We start from the raw sequence: 19,168 nt of genomic DNA, 5'->3' as shown, positions 1-19,168 counted from the left end.
CAAATAAATCCTTAAAATAGTTTTAGGATTATAAATACCACTAGCTGTTGCACTGCAGTCCTGTATGTTATAATTTCAAGAAATCAGAAGATATTTCATTGGTCTTAGATTTCTATCAGCAATATGAACCACAGATTTTAGAATAGTGTATAAAGTAAGTGAATATTGATTTAGTTTTCCTTTTGTGTTTTTTATATGAATATTTTTAATTTCTTTTTATTATTTATATGTCTTTGTGTTTAAATTTCAAATTGTCAGTTTCCTGAGAACTAGCCCTTTCCATACAGTACACAAGAAGGCAAGAGGCAGAAACCATATGCATTAATGATTAGGCTTTCAGTGAGCCGGCAACCCTTCTGTTTGATATCAGAAAGAATACATATATATTCTTTGAAAAACAAATGATTCAAGGTGTTCTAAAGTGGGATGCGATCTGTCCAGAAAATTTGCTCACTATCCCTAAAGTGTGTGACTGTTGAGTTTCTTTTCAAACAGAATAGTTCAAGGCTTTTTTCTTGACTAATTCAAGAAATAATTTGAGTTGATGATATAATTAACTGTATTTGCCTAATTTTTTCTTTTTTGCTAAAGTCTAATATCTTACAATATTTGATCAAAAAGTCCTTCCAATGTTTTAGCTTTCTGACATTCATTCTTTATGAAAGGGAAACCTTCCTGTTGATTAAACTGATAAAATACTTTAGGAAGAGCTCCACTAGTTTCTTGAAATGCTTGCCCTCTACAGATTAGAAAATGAGATTTATTTTTATTTTATTCATTTATTAGATTTGTATGCCACCCCTCTCCGTAGACTCGGGGCGGCTCACAACAACAATAAAAACAGTTCAAACAGAGATGTTTGAATTGAAATAGTTCTAGGGTGATAAAATAATATATCTGCCTCACTGCAGGTCAAAACTTAGTTTCATAATTTATACTGCAAAATGCATGTTTTCAAATCTTAACTCTTAAAGCTCTTATATAATCTAAATACAAAATACCCATAGCTGATTTAAACTTGTATTTTTCATTTCAATTAATTAGATTAAAATCCTGGAACAGGAAATTGAACACTTGAATCAAACTGTAACTTCACTTCGACAGCGTTCACAAATCAGTGCTGAAGCAAGAGTGAAAGATATTGAGAAGGAAAATAAAATTCTCCATGAATCTATCAAGGAAACAAGTAGCAAACTGAGTAAAATAGAATTTGAAAAGAAGCAAATGAAAAAAGAGTTAGAGCATTATAAAGAAAGGGGAGAAAGAATGGATGAGCTGGAGAAAGATGTTCATCATCTTGAAAAAGAAAATGAACTATTACAGAAAAGAATTACTAATTTAAAAATTACATGTGAAAAAATTGATTCTTTAGAACAAGAGAATTCCAGTCTAGATGTTGAAAACAGAAAGCTGAAAAAGACTTTAGATAGTCTAAAAAATCTCAGCTTTCAATTAGAGTCCTTAGAGAAAGAGAACGCACAACTTGATGATGAAAACTTAGAACTCAGAAGATCTGTTGAATCTTTGAAAAGTACCAACATCAAGATGGCTCAGTTAGAACTTGAAAATAAAGAACTGGAAAGTGAAAAGGGCCAGCTACAGAAGAGTCTGGATCTGATGAAAACATCCTTTAAAAAGACAGAACGTTTAGAAGTGAGTTATCAAGGCTTGGATACAGAAAATCAAAGGTTGCAGAAAACCCTAGAAAACAATAACAAAAAGATTCAACACCTAGAAAGTGAATTACAAGAACTGGAGTCAGAAAATCAAACCCTGCAAAAAAATCTTGAGGAACTGAAAATCTCGAGTAAACGTTTAGAAAAATTAGAAAAAGAGAATAAACTTTTGGAGCAAGAGACAACCCAGCTAGAAAAAGATAAGAAACAGCTAGAGAAAGAGAATAAAAGGCTCAGGCAACAAGCAGATGTTATGGATAGCACACTAGAAGAAAATAATGTGAAAATAGGTCACCTGGAAAAAGAGAACAAGTCACTCTTTAAAGAAATTGGTTTTTGTAAAGAATCATCTATTCGTCTAAAAGAAGTGGAAAAGGAAAATAAAGAGCTTGTAAAAAGAGCTACCATTGACAAAAAAACACTTGTCACATTACGTGAGGTAATGTTTATTATTGCATGATATGCTCTCATAGAGGAACGTAGTTGTAACTTGTTAGTTATATATCGATGTTATTTCCACAATAATTTATTAATCAGAAATTATTTGTATTTTAATTTATTTAGACTTAATGTTAAAAGTTCATTATAAACTCAGATTCAGAAATATTGTTTAGATGTTTTAAGACACTAAGCTTGTACTATTTTATGGCTTCCGTATAATGTGTAAATCAGAATAATTTTATTTATTTTTTCTTTAGTTAACTGTGTCAGTTCTCTGAGTACTTGTACAGTACTTTGGTTCTTTCCAGGCCATAACTCCTTATTGCTATTGGGCATTTCTTGAAAGGATTTTTTTATATGGAATGAATTGATTCTTAACTATATTTCTTTCATATAGCAATCACTTTCTCTAAGGCTCTTTGGTGACATATATAAGTTGTTTCCCTTTAAAATTAAGTAATAGCTTCCTCCTGGCTTTTTCAGGTTCCTTATTGCTTCCTACCATTGTACACTTAGTTAATTGACAAAGAGGGTATGCAACTTTGTTTTATCCTGAAGTCATGGCTATTTTGCTATAAAACAACAGTAGAAACAGTGAAAATTATACTATAATCCATGGTATTCTAATGGACATTACACAAAAGCTACTTAATTGTGAGACAAATCAATCAAACTTCATCCTGCTGTGCTTAATAAAAAGAAATAATGGGAGTCAGTTTTTAAAAACAACATATTGAATTAAACACAGCGGTACTAGAAAACCATATTGGTGATTTGCCAGTCCATAGTGAACAGGATTGTTGTTGTTGTTCAGTTGCTAAATTGAGCCAGACTCTTTACAACCCAGTGGACTATAACATGCCACCTCCCCCCCCCCCATTGTCTCCTGATGTTTGCCCAAATGCATATTCATTACTTCAGTGCCACTGTCTAATAATCTCATCCTCTCCTATCCCCTTTGCCTACAATCTTTCCTAATATCAGGGTCTTTTCCAATAAGTCCTTGCTTCTCCTTAAGTGGCCAAAATGTTTGGCCTTCAGCTTCAGCAACTGACCTTCCAAAGTGAAGAGTAGAGTACTGCAATATCCTTGGCTCCATTTGATATTGTTTAAAAGTTAGTTACATGTAATATAAGCTGATTTCACTTGGAATTCACCATGTGTAAAAAAATGTGGATTATTTTGAAAACATAAAGTAGGTTTTTATTTTAAAGGAACATATCAGAATACAGGACAAGGAAAACTAGAAAACAACTATTTGGCATAGGCATAGTTTAGATTAGCAGTCCGCAATCTTTGTGGCTTGGCAGCCCAGGTGTGAGGTGGGGGAGAGGAGAACTGGGCCGCATGAGCAGCAGGCTGGCATGTTTGGATGCATGCAGCTCAATTTGCACAAGTAACGGGCTAGTGTGTTTTCTGCCGGCGTGTCCCAACCGCCCGTAATTACAGGGTAATTGATCCAAAAAGACACACACCACACGATAGAAGGAAAACCAAAAGTCTTTATCAACAGAAAACCAGAAAAAACTCCCTTTTAAAATGTCAAAGGGATTTTCCGTATACACACAAGGCACAGGTTAAATGCAATCCAATTTCTCACCCAGTAACTGGGAAATTGAGTCCAATTCCAAAGTCCAGAAAGTCCACACACAGTCTTGAACAGGGAAACAGCAAAACCACAATCTTGACGAAACTATGAATCAGATAAACTTCCACAAGGCTAAATCAGCACGCTGCTCTTTTTATCTGTAGCACTAATTACAGCAGCCCCACCCAACCACAGGTTGCCTCACTTATCTCCTGTAATAATCCTTCAGTTGTTCTCTCCCATGCATCACTCTACGCATGTGTGGGTCTGTCATACGTTCTTGTTCAGAATCCAGGGATGATAAGGATGATTGATCTCCTGGGCTGTCTGCCAAACTCCCCTCTTCCCTGCTACTCACGCTTCCTTCGTCGGGAGATTCTATCGGGAGCAAAACAGGCCTGTGGCATGTAGATGTTCCCCCCACATCCACATTCCTTGGGGCAGGAGCTGGGCCAGAACCAACCACAACAGTGTGCATGTGCACAAATGCTTGCTGGCAGCCTACTTGCACAATTTGAGCTCCATGCGTGCACTCTGAACAGCCACTTGTACAGTCCAATTCCAAATAGGCCATGGCCCAATTCCTGTTCTACCTGATCTTAATGTGGTACTGTAATAGGAGAGAGAGAAAGAGAGACAGATGAAGGTGGTTTGAAAGACAGTTATCTAGTTTATGAATCCATCTTGTTTTATTTATACTAAACAAATTTGACAGATTTTGTACTGTTTAAACCAAGTGTGAGGAACCTTTCTAGGAATCATTTTTTTGAAAATCTGTGTCTCTTTTGTTATATCTTGTAACAAATAGCCATTTGTTCAATCCATTCTTTTGTTTTAAGGATTTGGTGAATGAAAAACTGAAAACACAGCAGATGAATAATGACTTAGAAAAACTTACACATGAACTTGAAAAGATAGGTTTAAACAAGGAACGTCTCTTACATGATGAGCAGAGTACTGATGACAGGTATGAGTAAGTAAAAGACATTCTGGTAGAAACTTCATGATAGTTCTACCCTTTTTTTTTTTTTTAGAATTGCTCACATATCTTGCTGAGAAAATAGGCACTTCTTTCAGTCACCTTGTCAGATCTTTATCATAAGAAATGATTTCCTAATAAGGAAATGAAGTTGCTCTGTGTTGTTTGTGCAAGGGTAATGAAAAATGTATCACAGTGTTGTAGTGTTGGGTTGCTCCGGCTTGGACTGGTTCTAAGAACCAGTAGCAGTGGCAGGAGGCTCTGCCCACCCATCTGGGACAAAAAGCGGAGCGCGCACAAGCATGTGCACAAACCGGTATTAAAGGGTTTTAGAACCCACTACTGTTCTGGAGTTTGGTAGTAAGAAAATTGTTTTCAAATCAGATCTTTCAGGCAAAAGAAGCACAATGGCTGAAAATAATTTTGATTATCCTTAGCTTTCTATATCTGCAAATGTAATACCAATGGTGTACAAACATTTGTATAGTACATATTTTACTTGAAGGATATACTGTACCTGTGAATATGGGGAAAAGGTTGTTAAGAAAGGCAGAACTTCTGTCAAATTCTTCCGTCAATTGAGAGTAAGAACTAGTCCTGCAGTCAATTATTAGCAGTGATTAACATAATGATCATGGGAGATTTAGTATATTTTATCTCTAAGTTAAATGGCTTTATATTTTATATCTTGCAACAAGTTTTCAATATGCAGCCTTAAGGAAAATACCAGTGGTTTTCCTATTTTAAAATATATCTTTTGTTATTTGTTCCATCCATAGCTCTTAACAACTAGTTAGATCAGAGAGAAGTGTGGAGAAAGCAAATTTAGTGATTGATCAGGAGGAATAAAGTAGAATAAAGAAATTTATTTAAGACGGAATGTTTTATATTGTCAGGTTAAATAGGATCCATGCTAATATTAAATTTTAGATGTTTTTTTTCTCCATGTGTAATTATAGTTATTGTTTAGGAGAATAGAAGGCAATTTACTAACATTGAAATAGTTTTATGGTAGATAAGACATTTGTGCTATGGTTGCATTTTTTAACAATGTATCAACTTTTTATTTCTGGTATATACACCAACAAATATATGTATTCTATTACTTATATACAGCAATGCCATGATTCATAGTGTACAGTTTACAACAGTCAGATGCAAAACAAACAAATACAATGTATTTGTATCATAATGTATCATAAATCATAAAATGTATCATAAAACAATTGTTGCCTTCAAAACCAACAAAATTCAGTAATCAAACTGTAATGCAAAATATAATACAAAAAATGCCAATAGTATTAAAACCAGAACAGATTAAAAGCAGCACCAATATGGAATATGAAATATGAAAATAGGTATTCATATGTCTATAACATTGAGACTGTGACTAAAATTTTTTGGACCTATTAGATTTAGGTCTAGCTTTGAACACATGCACACTCTTGACATTTTTTGGGAGCAGTGGTTTTTCTCCCCACAGATAAATGTACCAAAACTGAACGTTTAGCATTCTCAAATTCATTAAGTTGACATAAAGGTTATGAATTCTTAAAAGTGAATTACTGATAACAAGAATTTCATTAAAATTGTTTCATTAAACAGTAAGTACAAACTTTTGGAGTCAAGGTTAGAGTCCACACTGAAGAAATCACTTGAAATAAAAGAAGAAAAAATTGCTGCTTTGGAAGCTCGATTAGAAGAATCAACAAATCTCAATCGACAGCTGCGCCAAGAGCTTAAGATAGTAAGTTAAAACATGTGAAATAATAACAGCAACTTATTTTTAAATTCACAAAAACTTTACACTTATTAAACTGTAAATCCATAAATTGAAAATGTCTACTATTTACAGACACTGCTAATTTAAAAACAAAAGAGTTGTTAAAATACAGTTTTCACAACCTGTACTTTTCCACTGTTAAACTGTTCCTTTTTTCAGAATAGGAAAGTGGGGGAATAGCTGTTAAGTCTTGGCTCACTAGAATATTTAGATGTATAGTTCTTTTGTGTGCTTGGAAACCAAATTCTATCTTTGTTCAGTAGGGCTTATTGCAAATAGTGGATATAGCATTGTGGTCTGAACATGCATTTATTTCTGTATGATACTCGATGAATCATAAATGAAATAATGGAAAATTAACAATGCAGTCATTAGAAAACATCTTTATATGGACTAAACAAATACTAAATATTTGCATGCAGTATTTTCTGCTACAATAAATAGTGACAAGAAGTGTTAAATCTTATTCTCAATATTTGTATAATAATGTGACATATCTCAAGATCAGGTTGTTATTTGCATTTTTAATCCTGTTTATTTTTGAAGTTTATTTATTTATTTTTATTAATTGGATTTGTATGCCACCCTTCTCCGTGGACTTGGGGCGGCTCACAAATTATTCACAGCAAGTTCACAGCAAAGAGGCTGTTATAAAAATAAAACAATAATTGTCTTGCTGCTTTAATACTGATCAGATATTGGACTAGAACTGTGGAGACCTAGGCCTCCATTCAATCAATTTACCCTGACTTACAGCCTAACCTTCAACTAATTCTTATGAAGTTAAAGTATATACTTGTTTGAAGGGAAATAAGAGTAGAAATGTAATAAATAAATAATGAATTCCTATATTAAAACTTGAACTAATTTATCTTTAGGTGAAAAAGAATTATGAAGCCCTTAAGCAAAGACAAGAGGAGGAGAAAATGGTACAAAGTTATTCTTCAAAACTTGATGAAGAAAATCAGTCTGTCACTAAATGGGAAAGAGACAATCAGGAAACTACTAGAGAACTTTTGAAGGTTAAAGATAGATTAATTGAAGTTGAAAGAAATGTAAGTATGTCATTTGCTTTACTAGAAACTTTTAAATATTTCCAGGTTTTTGTGAATCTTTCACAGATGATATGTTTGTACAAACTACATGTTAGAATTTTCTAGAGCTGTGTGGACTTTGTTTAATTTGTTTTTAGTTAGACTCAGGCCTGCAGTGTGCATGCCCCAAGCATGGTTCCCTCCTGTTCTGCCACTTTCCTTTTGACTACTGCATAAGCAGCATCCGTTCCTTTAAATTTTTTCTTCCAAATTCACCAGTCTTTTCTCTACGTTACAGCTTTTTGTATTTCTCAAATATTCTTTGTAAAATCTCAGGTGTTATTCCAGCAGATTGGTCAGTCAGCATTTATGTTCTTCCCTTCTCTAACTAGTAGTAACCTTATTTATCACAGTTTAGAGTTCAAAGTGAAGAAACATTTTTTTAAAAAAATTTTTTTTCTTTCTTCAGAATTTTGCAGTCCACGCCCTTTCACAATCATCCTTTTTTGTCTTTAAAAGAGTCCATCGATTGGGTGAAAATTTGAATGCATCTTATACACCAAATGTAGCCCCTCCCACCCGTTGGCACCCACCCTTTGGGCTCTACCTCCCAGCATTTTACCTCCTAGCAGCAAACTGCAAACAGCCTGTTTCAACTTCAGCACAGCTTGATTAACACAAGTCGTTGATTGTCTGTTGAATCGGCCTCCGAGCCTCAGCTGTTTCAAGCTGCTATCTATTGCCATGTGGGCCTCCTGCAAGCAAGCAAATTGTGTAAAATGAAACTAATGCAGACTGTTTGCTGTGCTAGGAGGCAGAGTTATTGTGATTTTATGAGTCTTATTTTCTTCTTTTGTTATAAAATTTCTGTCTAGAATCAACAATTATCTGGAATTTAAAAAACATTTCACTAACTTAATTGTTAATTGAAATGTTATCTGAAGGAAAATAAAGAGAGGGGGGGAAAGCTTTACATCTAACAGATTGCGTGCTGCATAACTTACTGGTTCTGATTACAATCTATGCAAAGAAAAAAACTTTAAACAGTTCAAAATGGGTAAAATTTCATATTATTTCCCATATCCATGCACTAGCGTATATCTTGTTTTCCTCCCCAGAAAAGATAGGTGCAGATTTTAGTCCAGAGCTTCTTATACTCCAAAAAATATGGTAATTAATTTAAAGGAATTTAGTACTGTATAAATAAAATCCATCAAAAGACCTCTGATCCTTTTGTCCATTTAAAAAATAATTAACCCCAACTCTTAATTTTGCTTTATGTTGCAAATTAATTTTTAAATTCTATTATTTTAAATTTAACACACACACACACACACACACACACAGATTAATCATACCACTGGGCCATACAAATTTCACTGGGTGGTTCAATAAAAGTGGTGCTTCAAAGATCACTTATAGTAATAGGAATTACTTATAGTTATAGGAAAGATCAAAAGCAACATGAGAAAATATTATTTTACTGAAAAAGTAGTAGATCCTTGGAACAAACTTCCAGCAGACGTGGTTGGTAAATCCACAGTAACTGAATTTAAACATGCCTGGGATAAACATATATCCATCCTAAGATAAAACAAAGGAAATAGTATAAGGGCAGACTAGATGGATCATGAGGTCTTTTTCTGCCGTCAGTCTTCTATGTTTCTATGTGATATAATTCAGAGTGCTTTAGAAAGTGGGATTTGGTCAGACTCAGTATCAGTTAAAGCTTCTACTGAGGCTTCAAATCTGATGTTCCTTTCTACTCTCCCAACATCTTTACTCATGAGGTTCCATGCAGAGTTCATCTGGGTCCTGCAGGCCTCCTAGTGAGAAGCAGCCTTATGATCTCTTCATCTTGTTCTGATCCAGAGAAGCTTTGCTGGCCAGAAAAAAAGACTGGAGAACTGTTGCCAAGGCTAGAACAGACTGGATTGCAGTTCCAGCCTGCACTTTTTTTTCTTTCTAGAATAACAGATTTGGAAGGGACCTTAGAGGTCTTCTAGTTTAAAATCCTGCTCAAGCAGAAGACCCTACACCATTTCAGGCAAATGGTTATCCAATCGCTTTAAAAAACCTCCAGTGTTGGAGCACTCAAAACTTTGAAGGAAAGTCCTTCCTCTGATTAATTGTTATAATTATCCTTAGTTCTCCTTAGAGACTGCCCAGACCAGTAGTTTTTTGGCAAAGTTTTTCAGAAGTAGTTTGCTATTCCCTTTCTTCCTAAGGTTAAGAGAAAGTGAATCGCTCAAAGTCAGCCCAACTGGTTTTGTATCTAAGCTGGGACTAGAACTCCCAATTTCTACCCTGATTTCTTAATCATTAGCTCTCAATCATATATTGTGTTGTTCAAATATGCCTCTATAGTTATAGATTGAAATGTAGGGTTTTAGTTCAAATATTATCTGTTTTTAAGTTATGCTTATATTTTGTGATTTTAACTTGCTGTTTTTTTATTTTGTTTTGTTTTGTTTTACTGCATTTAATATGGGTTTTTTTCCATTCCTAAAGAACGCAACTCTGCAGGCAGAGAAGCAATCCTTGAAAACGCAGCTAAAGCAACTTGAGACGCAGAATAATAATTTGCAAGCACAGATAACAGCACTTCAAAGACAGACTGTTTCCTTACAGGAGCAAAATACAACCCTGCAAACTCAAAATGCGAAACTTCAGGTTCTGTTTTCATATATAAATATTTTCTCCATTCACAATCTAAAGGTAGTCCTTGCTTACTGACTATTCGTTCAGTGATAAAAGTTACAATGGTGCTGAAAAAAAACCCCTTACAGCCCATTTACAAGCTCAGTCATGTGATCACTATTAAACTCAGTAGGTATTATCCTGTGCTGACCTGTGGTTTCTTCTTTTTCCCCCTCCCCTTTTAGAACAGATTGATTTGAGGGAAACAAACTGCAAGAAGACACTTTGCTTGCTCTTTTACACATTGAAAGCAGTGCAATCACATCAACAGCGTGGGACTGGGAGCTGTTGGCATGATGTGCAAATGGAGTACAGTACTCTCTTGAAATTTGTCTCCAATCTTTGGTGTGCAGGGAGAATGTGCCTGCAGCTCCAAAAGCCGTGCTGCAGTGACATCCCATTGCTTTCACTATGTACAAAGCAATAAGTACACAGTACAGCATTCCAAAGCTTGGTTAGGAGACAGACAAAAGTTGAGGTGTGATTAGTTTTGTCTCTTTCCATCTAAAGCATAATCCTAATCACTTGATTTCCCATTTAACAATTGTTTTGCTTTGTGGGAGAGTTGCAATTCCATTAGAGTCATTAGCAAAGACTGTTTACACACTTAAAACACTCAATCAATTAAATCTTCCAACAGAGTAATTCAATTACTCTAATTGGGGTTACACAGAGTAAACTTGTAGGATTAAGAATGCAGGAGCCAATTGAGAAGACTTCTACTATGTTTGTTGGCTTTAGCTTCTCTTCTCCTCCCTAAATCATTTCTGTAATGCAAATTAGATGTGAAATTGTTTTGTTGGGAAAATTCAGTCTTTTCAAATTTGGATCCATGCTAGCTGAATCTAGTAAGATTGATCTGTCAAAATAGCCGAAAAAAGATGGCAACAAACACATTTTTTCATACATTAAAAGGAGTCTATTATACATTATCTAATAAATACATATTTTTTCATTATAGGTGGAGAATTCAACAATTAATTCCCAAAGCACATCACTTATGAACCAGAATGCACAGCTATTGATTCAACAATCAACCTTAGAAAATGAAAATGAATCCATAACAAAAGAACGGGAAGACTTGAGATCATTTTATGATTCACTAATCAAAGATCATGAAAAATTGGAACAACTTCATGAGCGGCAAGCAGCTGAATATGAATCTCTCATTTCTAAACATGGAAATCTTAAATCTGTACATAAGAATCTTGAAGCAGAACATAAGGATTTAGAAGATAGGTAATTACATTATGCTAAATTTAATTAAATTAAGAAAGCCATAGAATTGTCTTCATTGATTTAGGAAATAAAACAGTCTAATAAAAAAGCATATACTTTCTTAATTATTTTTACAATTTTATATGAGAGAATCGTTCTTATAATTCTATATTCACTTGACAGATACAGTCAATTACTTCAGCAAAAAGTACAATTAGAGGAATTGGAAAAAGGCCTCAAAGTGGAGCAAGAAAAGATGCTTCAGCAAAATAAGAAACATGAAATGGTAGCAGTGGAATTCAAAAAACTTTCTGAAGAAAATGATAGGTGAGAAAGCAATACTAATGAATTGCTGGTAGTCCTTGTCTTATAGCTGCAATTGGGACCAGATTTTCAGTTGTAAATAATTACAATCATAAGTTGAGATGGGCCTGATTTAAAACCTTTTTTTGTTAAGATCATTAAGGCAATCACATGGTCATTAGAATAGAATAGAATAGAATAGAATAGAATAACAAAATTGGAAGGGACCTTGGAGGTCTTCTAGTCCAACCCCCTGCTTCGGCAGGAAATCCTACACCAACATCATTTTCAAAACTTCCAGTGTTGGAGCATTCACAACTTCTGAAGGCAAGTTGTTCTACTGATTAATTGTTCTAAAAAACTGTCAGGAAATTTCTCCTTAGTTCTAAATTGCTTCTCTCCTTGACTAGTTTCCATTCATTGCTTCTTGTCTTACCATCAGGAGCATTGGAGATGAATTAAGTGAATGCCGCTGTCATAAATACAAATCCATTATTCTGAATGAACATTTCTTGCCATAAACTGGCAAAATGCCAGAAATGGGGGAGCGGGTTGCAATTCACAATCACATGATCATAGGACACTGCAAGCAGTCATAAGTCTGAGCCATTTACAAAGTATTTGAAACGTGATCACGTGACTGGCAATGGTGGCAAACATTCTACAACAGTCACAACTGTTTACAAGCTGTTCCAGGACCACTGTAACTTCAAACAATTGTTAAGCAACTGGTTAACCAGTAATCAGAGGACTACCTTAGACTTTGTATATATATATATTGTATTATAAATTGAAATTGACTGTGATCATAACTGAAATACAGTGAAGTCTTTCAGTTGATGTAATCACTTCCATTGTTAAAACTAGTAGAAAGATAACTTTCCCTTGCCTTGAAATTAAATTTATATATCAAAATCCATTCTGAATTTTTTAAAATCAGTGAAGAAGATTTTAAGGAATGAAGGAAAATGGAGGAGGAGAAAAAAACAGGACATTACCATTAGTTGGCTTTGGATTTTACTTAGTATTTTACTTAGTATTGTTACAACCTGAACTATGTTAAGAACATTATACATCTATTATATATTCATATAATATATCATCTTAGATAAGAGGAAAATATTGTATACAGTGTTCCCTCGATTTTCGCGGGTTCAAACTTCGCGAATAGCCTATACCACGGTTTTTCAAAAAATATTAATTAAAAAATACTTCACGGGTTTTTTTCTATACCACGGTTTTTCCCGCCTGATGATGTCATGCATCATCGCCAAACTAATATTTTTTGCAAATAACAAAAAAATAATTATTGTTAATAAATAATTATGTTTATAAATATCAGGATCACTAAGTGTCTTATTCAATGGTGAGTACCAGTAATAATGGCGAGTAAATGATTGTTAAGGGAATGGGAAATGGTAATTTAGGGGTTTAAAGTGTTAAGGGATGGCTTGGGATACTGTCCATAGCCAAAAAATGGTGTATTTACTTCTGCATCTCTACTTCGCGGAAATTCGACTTTCACGGGCGGTCTCAGAACGCATCCCCCGCGAAACTCGAGGGAACACTGTATATAGAAAAAGATTGTAGCATTGGTACTCATGCTTTGTTTTTGTTGTTAAGAACAATACTACATACACACAGTACCTCATAGGCTAATTTTTATGGGGAAAATAGGAGGAAGTAATATTAGGTATACTTGCTGCTTTGAATTATTTATAAAAAATAATACATTTAAGATATATAAACACCGATGTTTACAGACAGTTTGTGGAAGTATATTTTATTGTAATATTGTTATTTAATTTAACCTTTATTAATTATAGATTAAATCATACATACATACAACTTTTGAAAGAGAATGAAGTTCTTCAGGTTGATCACAAGAATTTAAAAACTTCACTAAACAGTTCTAAATTAGAGCAAACACGATTAGAGGCTGAATTTTCTAAACTTAAAGAACAATATCAAGAACTGGATATTACTCGCACAAAATTAAACAATCATTGTGAGGTAATCAGTTTATATTATTCTTATAAAGCTTTGTTATAGTGTAATTAAAAGTTTTAAAATATGATCTCTATGTTTCTTGACTTTAATTTATCCTGTTTTAGGACTTCATGAGGACATTTGGGAGAATAGTTTGGAAACTGAATTTAGATTTTGATTCTATTGGTAAAAGATTATTTTTGATAGCTGTTTTTTAATATCATTTTATCCGATATTTGCTCTGAAGGCTTGGGATCAAGTTAGAATAGAATGTGATAATGGTCTGTCTAGATAGAACAGCAAAATCTGCCCACTCACCTCACCAAACCCCAGCATCAAAGGACTTATTTGTAAAAGAGACTTCTAGTCCCAGAATCTGCCTCATGGTGCCAATATAATTTTATTAAAAAGATATTAAAAACTGTAAAGAACATTAATACATTTTCCTTTATTGAATCAAATATTGAATCTATCTTTTATATAAAGAGCTAATATTCCAAAGTTTCAGAATGCATCTAACAATGGATTTGTTAATTTATTCATCCTAGGAAAATTGCAGATAATTTGATATTAAAACTTCAACTTGGTATAGTGGTCTCTTGCCATTTCCCACTCTTTTCTGTATTTTGCCTTTTTCTTCAGCTTTGTGCCTTTCTTCCTGTGTTTAGAGGCTTAAAACGGATGTCATAATATGTATAGCCAGAAAACAAGCAACCTTTGATAAACAAAAACAAAGAACATGCATTCTCTGATTTTCTTCCAGCTCAGTTGCAAGAGGGTGAATATAATATACCAATCTTCTCTCTGACAGGAATATCTGTCTAGCAGGAGATTGTTAGTGATGTGTGAAGAAACACTCAGTAAATAATAAAATTAAGGCTAAAAAAAATAAAAGTGAACGTTTGAATCCACAACTGTGGAAACAAGAACAGAGGAGAAGTTGAATGTGTTAAACAGGGATTACTGGAAGACATCATAGGTGACTGTTTGATGCAAGCAGCTCTTGGTGTTCAGGAAATAATTCCCTTGAGGGAAAGATAGTTCTGCTAGACTATAGGGAGAGGAAGATATACAGTTGAAAGGCTCAGAGATGTAATAGCAATCTCATTCACAGGGTGACACTCCTTTGTTGTTTCAGAGAAGGAGGGTCCTGGGGAAGGAGAACATCAGTCTAAGGAAGAGGGTAGCTCTTAGAAGAAGCACAAAGTCCATTGAAAATTCTCCCAGGGCAGGGGAGTTTCTGGTGGTAGATGATTTGATCATAGGAATTTAGATGGCTATGTATCTGGTGGTGACTACCTGATGTCTGCTGCTCACTGCATGATGATTTGTCTGCCTGTATGAGGTTGTAGATACTAGACACTTCTAGATAGGCTGCTAGATATTGCTGGAGAGGAGGCAGTTGTTGTGGGCACTAATGACATTCTTATACCCTGTTTCCCCCAAAATAAGACATAAGAAAATAAGCCCAATCAGGCTTTTGAGTGCATGACAGTAAGGCCAAGGGCTTATATCGAGGTTCAAAAAAATATAAGACAGAGTCTTATTTTCGGGGGGAAACGGTACTATAGTTGGGAGGTCCTGGAAACTACATTCAGATGGCTAAGGTGGAAGCCAGACCACTAGAGTAGCTTTCTCTGAAATGTTACCTCTTCCATGCACAAGGCCAATTAAACAGGTAGAATTGAAATGTTCAATGTACAGTTGAGATGTTGCTGCAGAAGGAGGATTTCCTGTTTATTAGGTATTGGAGAATGTTTTGGGAATAGCCAGATCTGTATAGGAAGGACAGGCTCCATTTGAACAAATGGGACCAAAATGACCAAAGGTGTTAAATAAATCCATTAGGGAAGGAGTTGATAAGAATTGTCTGCCCTAAAGAGGAAATAACAGAAATAGGAGAGCATAAAAAGGAGAAATACAGTGAACCCTCGATCATCGCGAGGGTTCCGTTCCAGGACCCCACGCGATGATCGATTTTTAGCGAAGTAGCGGTGCGGAAGTAAAAACACCATCTGCGCGTGCGCAGATGGTGTTTTTGCTTCTACTGCCGCCCGCCCTTCGCCCGCCCACCCCGTTGCTCGCGCAACGGCTTCCCTGGGTGCCCGCTCGCTTGGGAACATCCCAGCTCCGCTCCCCAGCTGGGAAGCGGATCTAGGGAGTCCCCACCGCGCGCGCGTTGCTGGGGAAAGCGCGCGCGCTTGGGAACATCCCAGCTCCGCTCCCCAGCTGGGAAGCGGATCTAGGGAGTCCCCACCGCGCGCGCGTTGCTGGGGAAAGCGCAGCGCGCGCTTGGGAACATCCCAGCTCCGCTCCCCAGCTGGGAAGCGGATCTAGGGAGTCCCCACTGCGCGTGCGTTGCTGGGGAAAGCGCGCGCGCTTGGGAACATCCCAGCTCCGCTCCCCAGCTGGGAAGCGGATCTAGGGAGTGGAAGGGCACGCATGCGCAGATGGTGGAGTTTACTTCCGGGTTGAAAACTAGCGAAATAGCCCTTTCGCGATCCTTGAGGACGCGAAACTCGAGGGTTCACTGTACATTCTTTTCCAAGTTTTCCTTGGTCCTTTATTAAACAGATCTCTGGTGATCACTGTATCAGTGTAATTAAATATAAATGAAGATCTGATTTCTCAGTACAGTATATTCAATTTACAATCTATTATTTCTAGGACAACAGAATGTTAGTATTGTTGGATTCTTTTGTTATCCCTAACAATAAGAAATCTTCATGACAAATCATTGTTTTATTCTGAGTGTAAGAGAAAGCTGAAAACCTGAAAAAATTCCCTGAAATATTCCAAAAAGAAATTTGCCATATACCATTCCCACTAGCTATAATTTTAGAGATATTTACTGAAAGCCAAAAATTTAATAAAAGCTAAACAGAACCAGTAGAGTGTTTTTGGTTAAAAGAAAATCAATGAAAAATAATGTATTTTCTAGGGCAAGCTTTTATTTGATTAATTGTATTAGTTAACTGCACTTAGAAATAAAATTGGCTCAATATTGGCACTAAATGTTGTGTTTGGACATTTTGACAGTTGCTTAGCCAAATAAAAGGAAACTTGGAAGAAGAAAACAGACATTTACTGGACCAAATACAGACTTTAATGCTACAAAACAGAACACTTTTGGAACAGAATATGGAAAGCAAAGATCTCTTTCATGTTGAGCAAAGGCAATATATGTGGGTATCAACACAGGAATACAAGCTACAAAATCATAATTGCTGTTGAATTGTCAAATAAAAATAATTAAATTGTTATTGAGATATTTTGCTAAGAAGTAATAAAATGTTTAACACCCAATCAGATTTTATTCACTCATGTTTACTATGAAAGCATACTCAGTTTTGAATTAATTTGAATGAGTCTTACTCAGATTCTGTGTAAGTAATTAAAGAAATTGTCAGATTTTTAAATGAAAAGTTATAAGCAACCTGGTGATTGTATTTTGTATTTTTATAATGAATGATAAGATTCTTTAAAATGCATCTTTTGAATTGAATTAACTAAAGATATAAAATATATAAAATGACTATTTAAAAAAAATATTTTATACTTAATATATGCATATACCATTAAAATGTAATCTGAATTTTGCTAAGACTACTTAATGACTACTGTATTCCAGTAACTGCATAATAAAATACTTCTGGATTAGGGAGAATTTTCAAAGCAACCCCATTCATTATTAGCATGATTTCATCTATCATCCATGACTGGAGATGCAGTTTTTCTACAAAAGGGAATTGTAGTCGAAGGTGATATCTTAGTCAGTCTAAAATAAGCCCTTTGATACTAAAGAGAGAAGTACACAAATTAAAACAAGAACCGTGGGGGAAAGTGTAGGAATTATAAGATACACATATATTTCGGCCAGCAGGGAGGTGACACGGAGCTGGGTTCAGGAGATTGTCAATGCTTCTTTGGGGAGGGGGTCCTTCCCGGCTCCTTACAAGCAAGCACTTGTGCGTCCCCTGCTCAAGAAGCCTTCCCTGGACCCAGCCGTGCTTAATAACTATTGTCCAGTCTCCAACCATCCCTTTATGGGGAAGGTTGTTGAGAAGGTGGTGGCGCTTCAGCGGTCCTTGGAAGAAGCCAATTATCTAGGCCCTCAACAGTTGGGCTTCAGGCCAAGCTACATCACAGAAACTGCTTTGGTCGCGTTGATGGATGATCTCTGGTGGGCCCAGGATGGGTTTATCCTCTGTCCTGGTGCTTCTTGACCTCTCAGCGGCTTTCGATACCATCGACCATGGCATCCTTCTGCACCGGCTGGAGGGGTTGGGAGTGGGAGGCACTGTCCTTCAGTGGTTCTCCTCCTACCTTTCTGGTCAGTCGCAGTCGTTGTTAGTGGGAAGTCAGAGGTCGACCTCTAGGTTTCTCCCTTGTGGGGTGCCTCAGGGGTCGGTCCTCTCCCCCTGCTATTTAATATCTACATGAAACCGCTGGGTGAGATCATCCAGGGACATGGGGTGAGGTATCATCAGTATGCTGATGATACCCAGCTGTACTTCTCCACACCATGTCCAGTCAAGGAAGCAGTGGCAGTGATATGCCGGTGCCTGAAGGCTGTTAGGGTCTGGATGGGTGCCAACAGACATCAAACTCAACCCTCTGATAAGACAGAGTAGCTGTGGGTTTTGCCTCCCAAGGACAATTCCATCTGTCTGTCCATTACCCGGGGGGGGGGGGGGAATTACCTACTCCCTCAGAGAGGGCCCGCAACTTGGGCGTCCTCCTCGATCCACAGCTAATATTAGAGAACCATCTTTCAGCTGTGGCGAGAGGGGCGTTTGCCCAGGTTCGCCTGGTGCACCAGTTGCAGCCCTACCGGGACTGGGAGTCACTGCTCACAGTCACTGTTGCCCTCATCACCTCGAGGTTCGACTACTATAATGCTCTCTACATGGGGCTACCTTTGAAGAGTGTTCGGAAACTTCAGATCGTGCAGAATGCAGCTGCGAGAGCAATCATGGGCTTTCCCAGGTATGCCCATGTTACACCAACACTCCACAGTTTGCATTGGTTGCCGAACAGTTTCCGGTCGCAATTCAAAGTGTTGGTTATGAACTATAAAGCCCTTCATGGCATCGGACCAGAATATCTCCAGGACCGCCTTCTGCCGCATGAATCCCAGCGACGGGTTAGGTCCCACAGAGTTGGCCTTCTCCGGGTCCCGTCGACGAAACAATGTCGTCTGGCGGGACCCAGGGGAAGAGCCTTCTCTGTGGTGGCCCCGACCCTCTGGAATCAACTTCCCCTGGAGATTAGGATTGCCCCCACCCTCCTTGCCTTTCGCAAACTCCTTAAAACCCACCTCTGCCGTCAGACATGGGGAAATTGATTCCCCTGGTCTGTTTCTATTTTATGTATGGTTTGTCTAAGATGTATGACTGTTTTTTATATTAAGGGTTTTAAATTGTTTTTAATCATTGGATTTATACTGTTTTGTTG

The 19,168-nt window shown here is 36.5% G+C and overlaps 1 protein-coding gene across 4 annotated transcripts in view; it reads left to right on the top strand.

Annotated features, from left to right (window-relative positions):
• CCDC88A (coiled-coil domain containing 88A) overlaps positions 1–19,168 on the top strand; it is a 94,085-nt gene that overhangs the window by 47,862 nt on the left and 27,055 nt on the right. For all 4 annotated transcript variants that reach the window (XM_070734762.1, XM_070734761.1, XM_070734760.1 and 1 more), the window contains exons 15-23: positions 1,045–2,115; positions 4,545–4,672; positions 6,290–6,431; positions 7,346–7,522; positions 10,013–10,174; positions 11,163–11,440; positions 11,603–11,746; positions 13,549–13,735; positions 16,751–16,896. In XM_070734762.1, coding sequence (XP_070590863.1) covers positions 1,045–2,115; positions 4,545–4,672; positions 6,290–6,431; positions 7,346–7,522; positions 10,013–10,174; positions 11,163–11,440; positions 11,603–11,746; positions 13,549–13,735; positions 16,751–16,896 — 2,435 coding nt within the window. The remainder of the gene's footprint in view (positions 1–1,044; positions 2,116–4,544; positions 4,673–6,289; positions 6,432–7,345; positions 7,523–10,012; positions 10,175–11,162; positions 11,441–11,602; positions 11,747–13,548; positions 13,736–16,750; positions 16,897–19,168) is intronic.

This window comes from Erythrolamprus reginae, chromosome 1 (genome assembly GCF_031021105.1).
Source record: "Erythrolamprus reginae isolate rEryReg1 chromosome 1, rEryReg1.hap1, whole genome shotgun sequence".
In the NCBI taxonomy this organism is placed as follows: Eukaryota; Metazoa; Chordata; class Lepidosauria; order Squamata; family Dipsadidae; genus Erythrolamprus; species Erythrolamprus reginae.
This window is presented reverse-complemented; position numbering and strand designations above follow the sequence as displayed.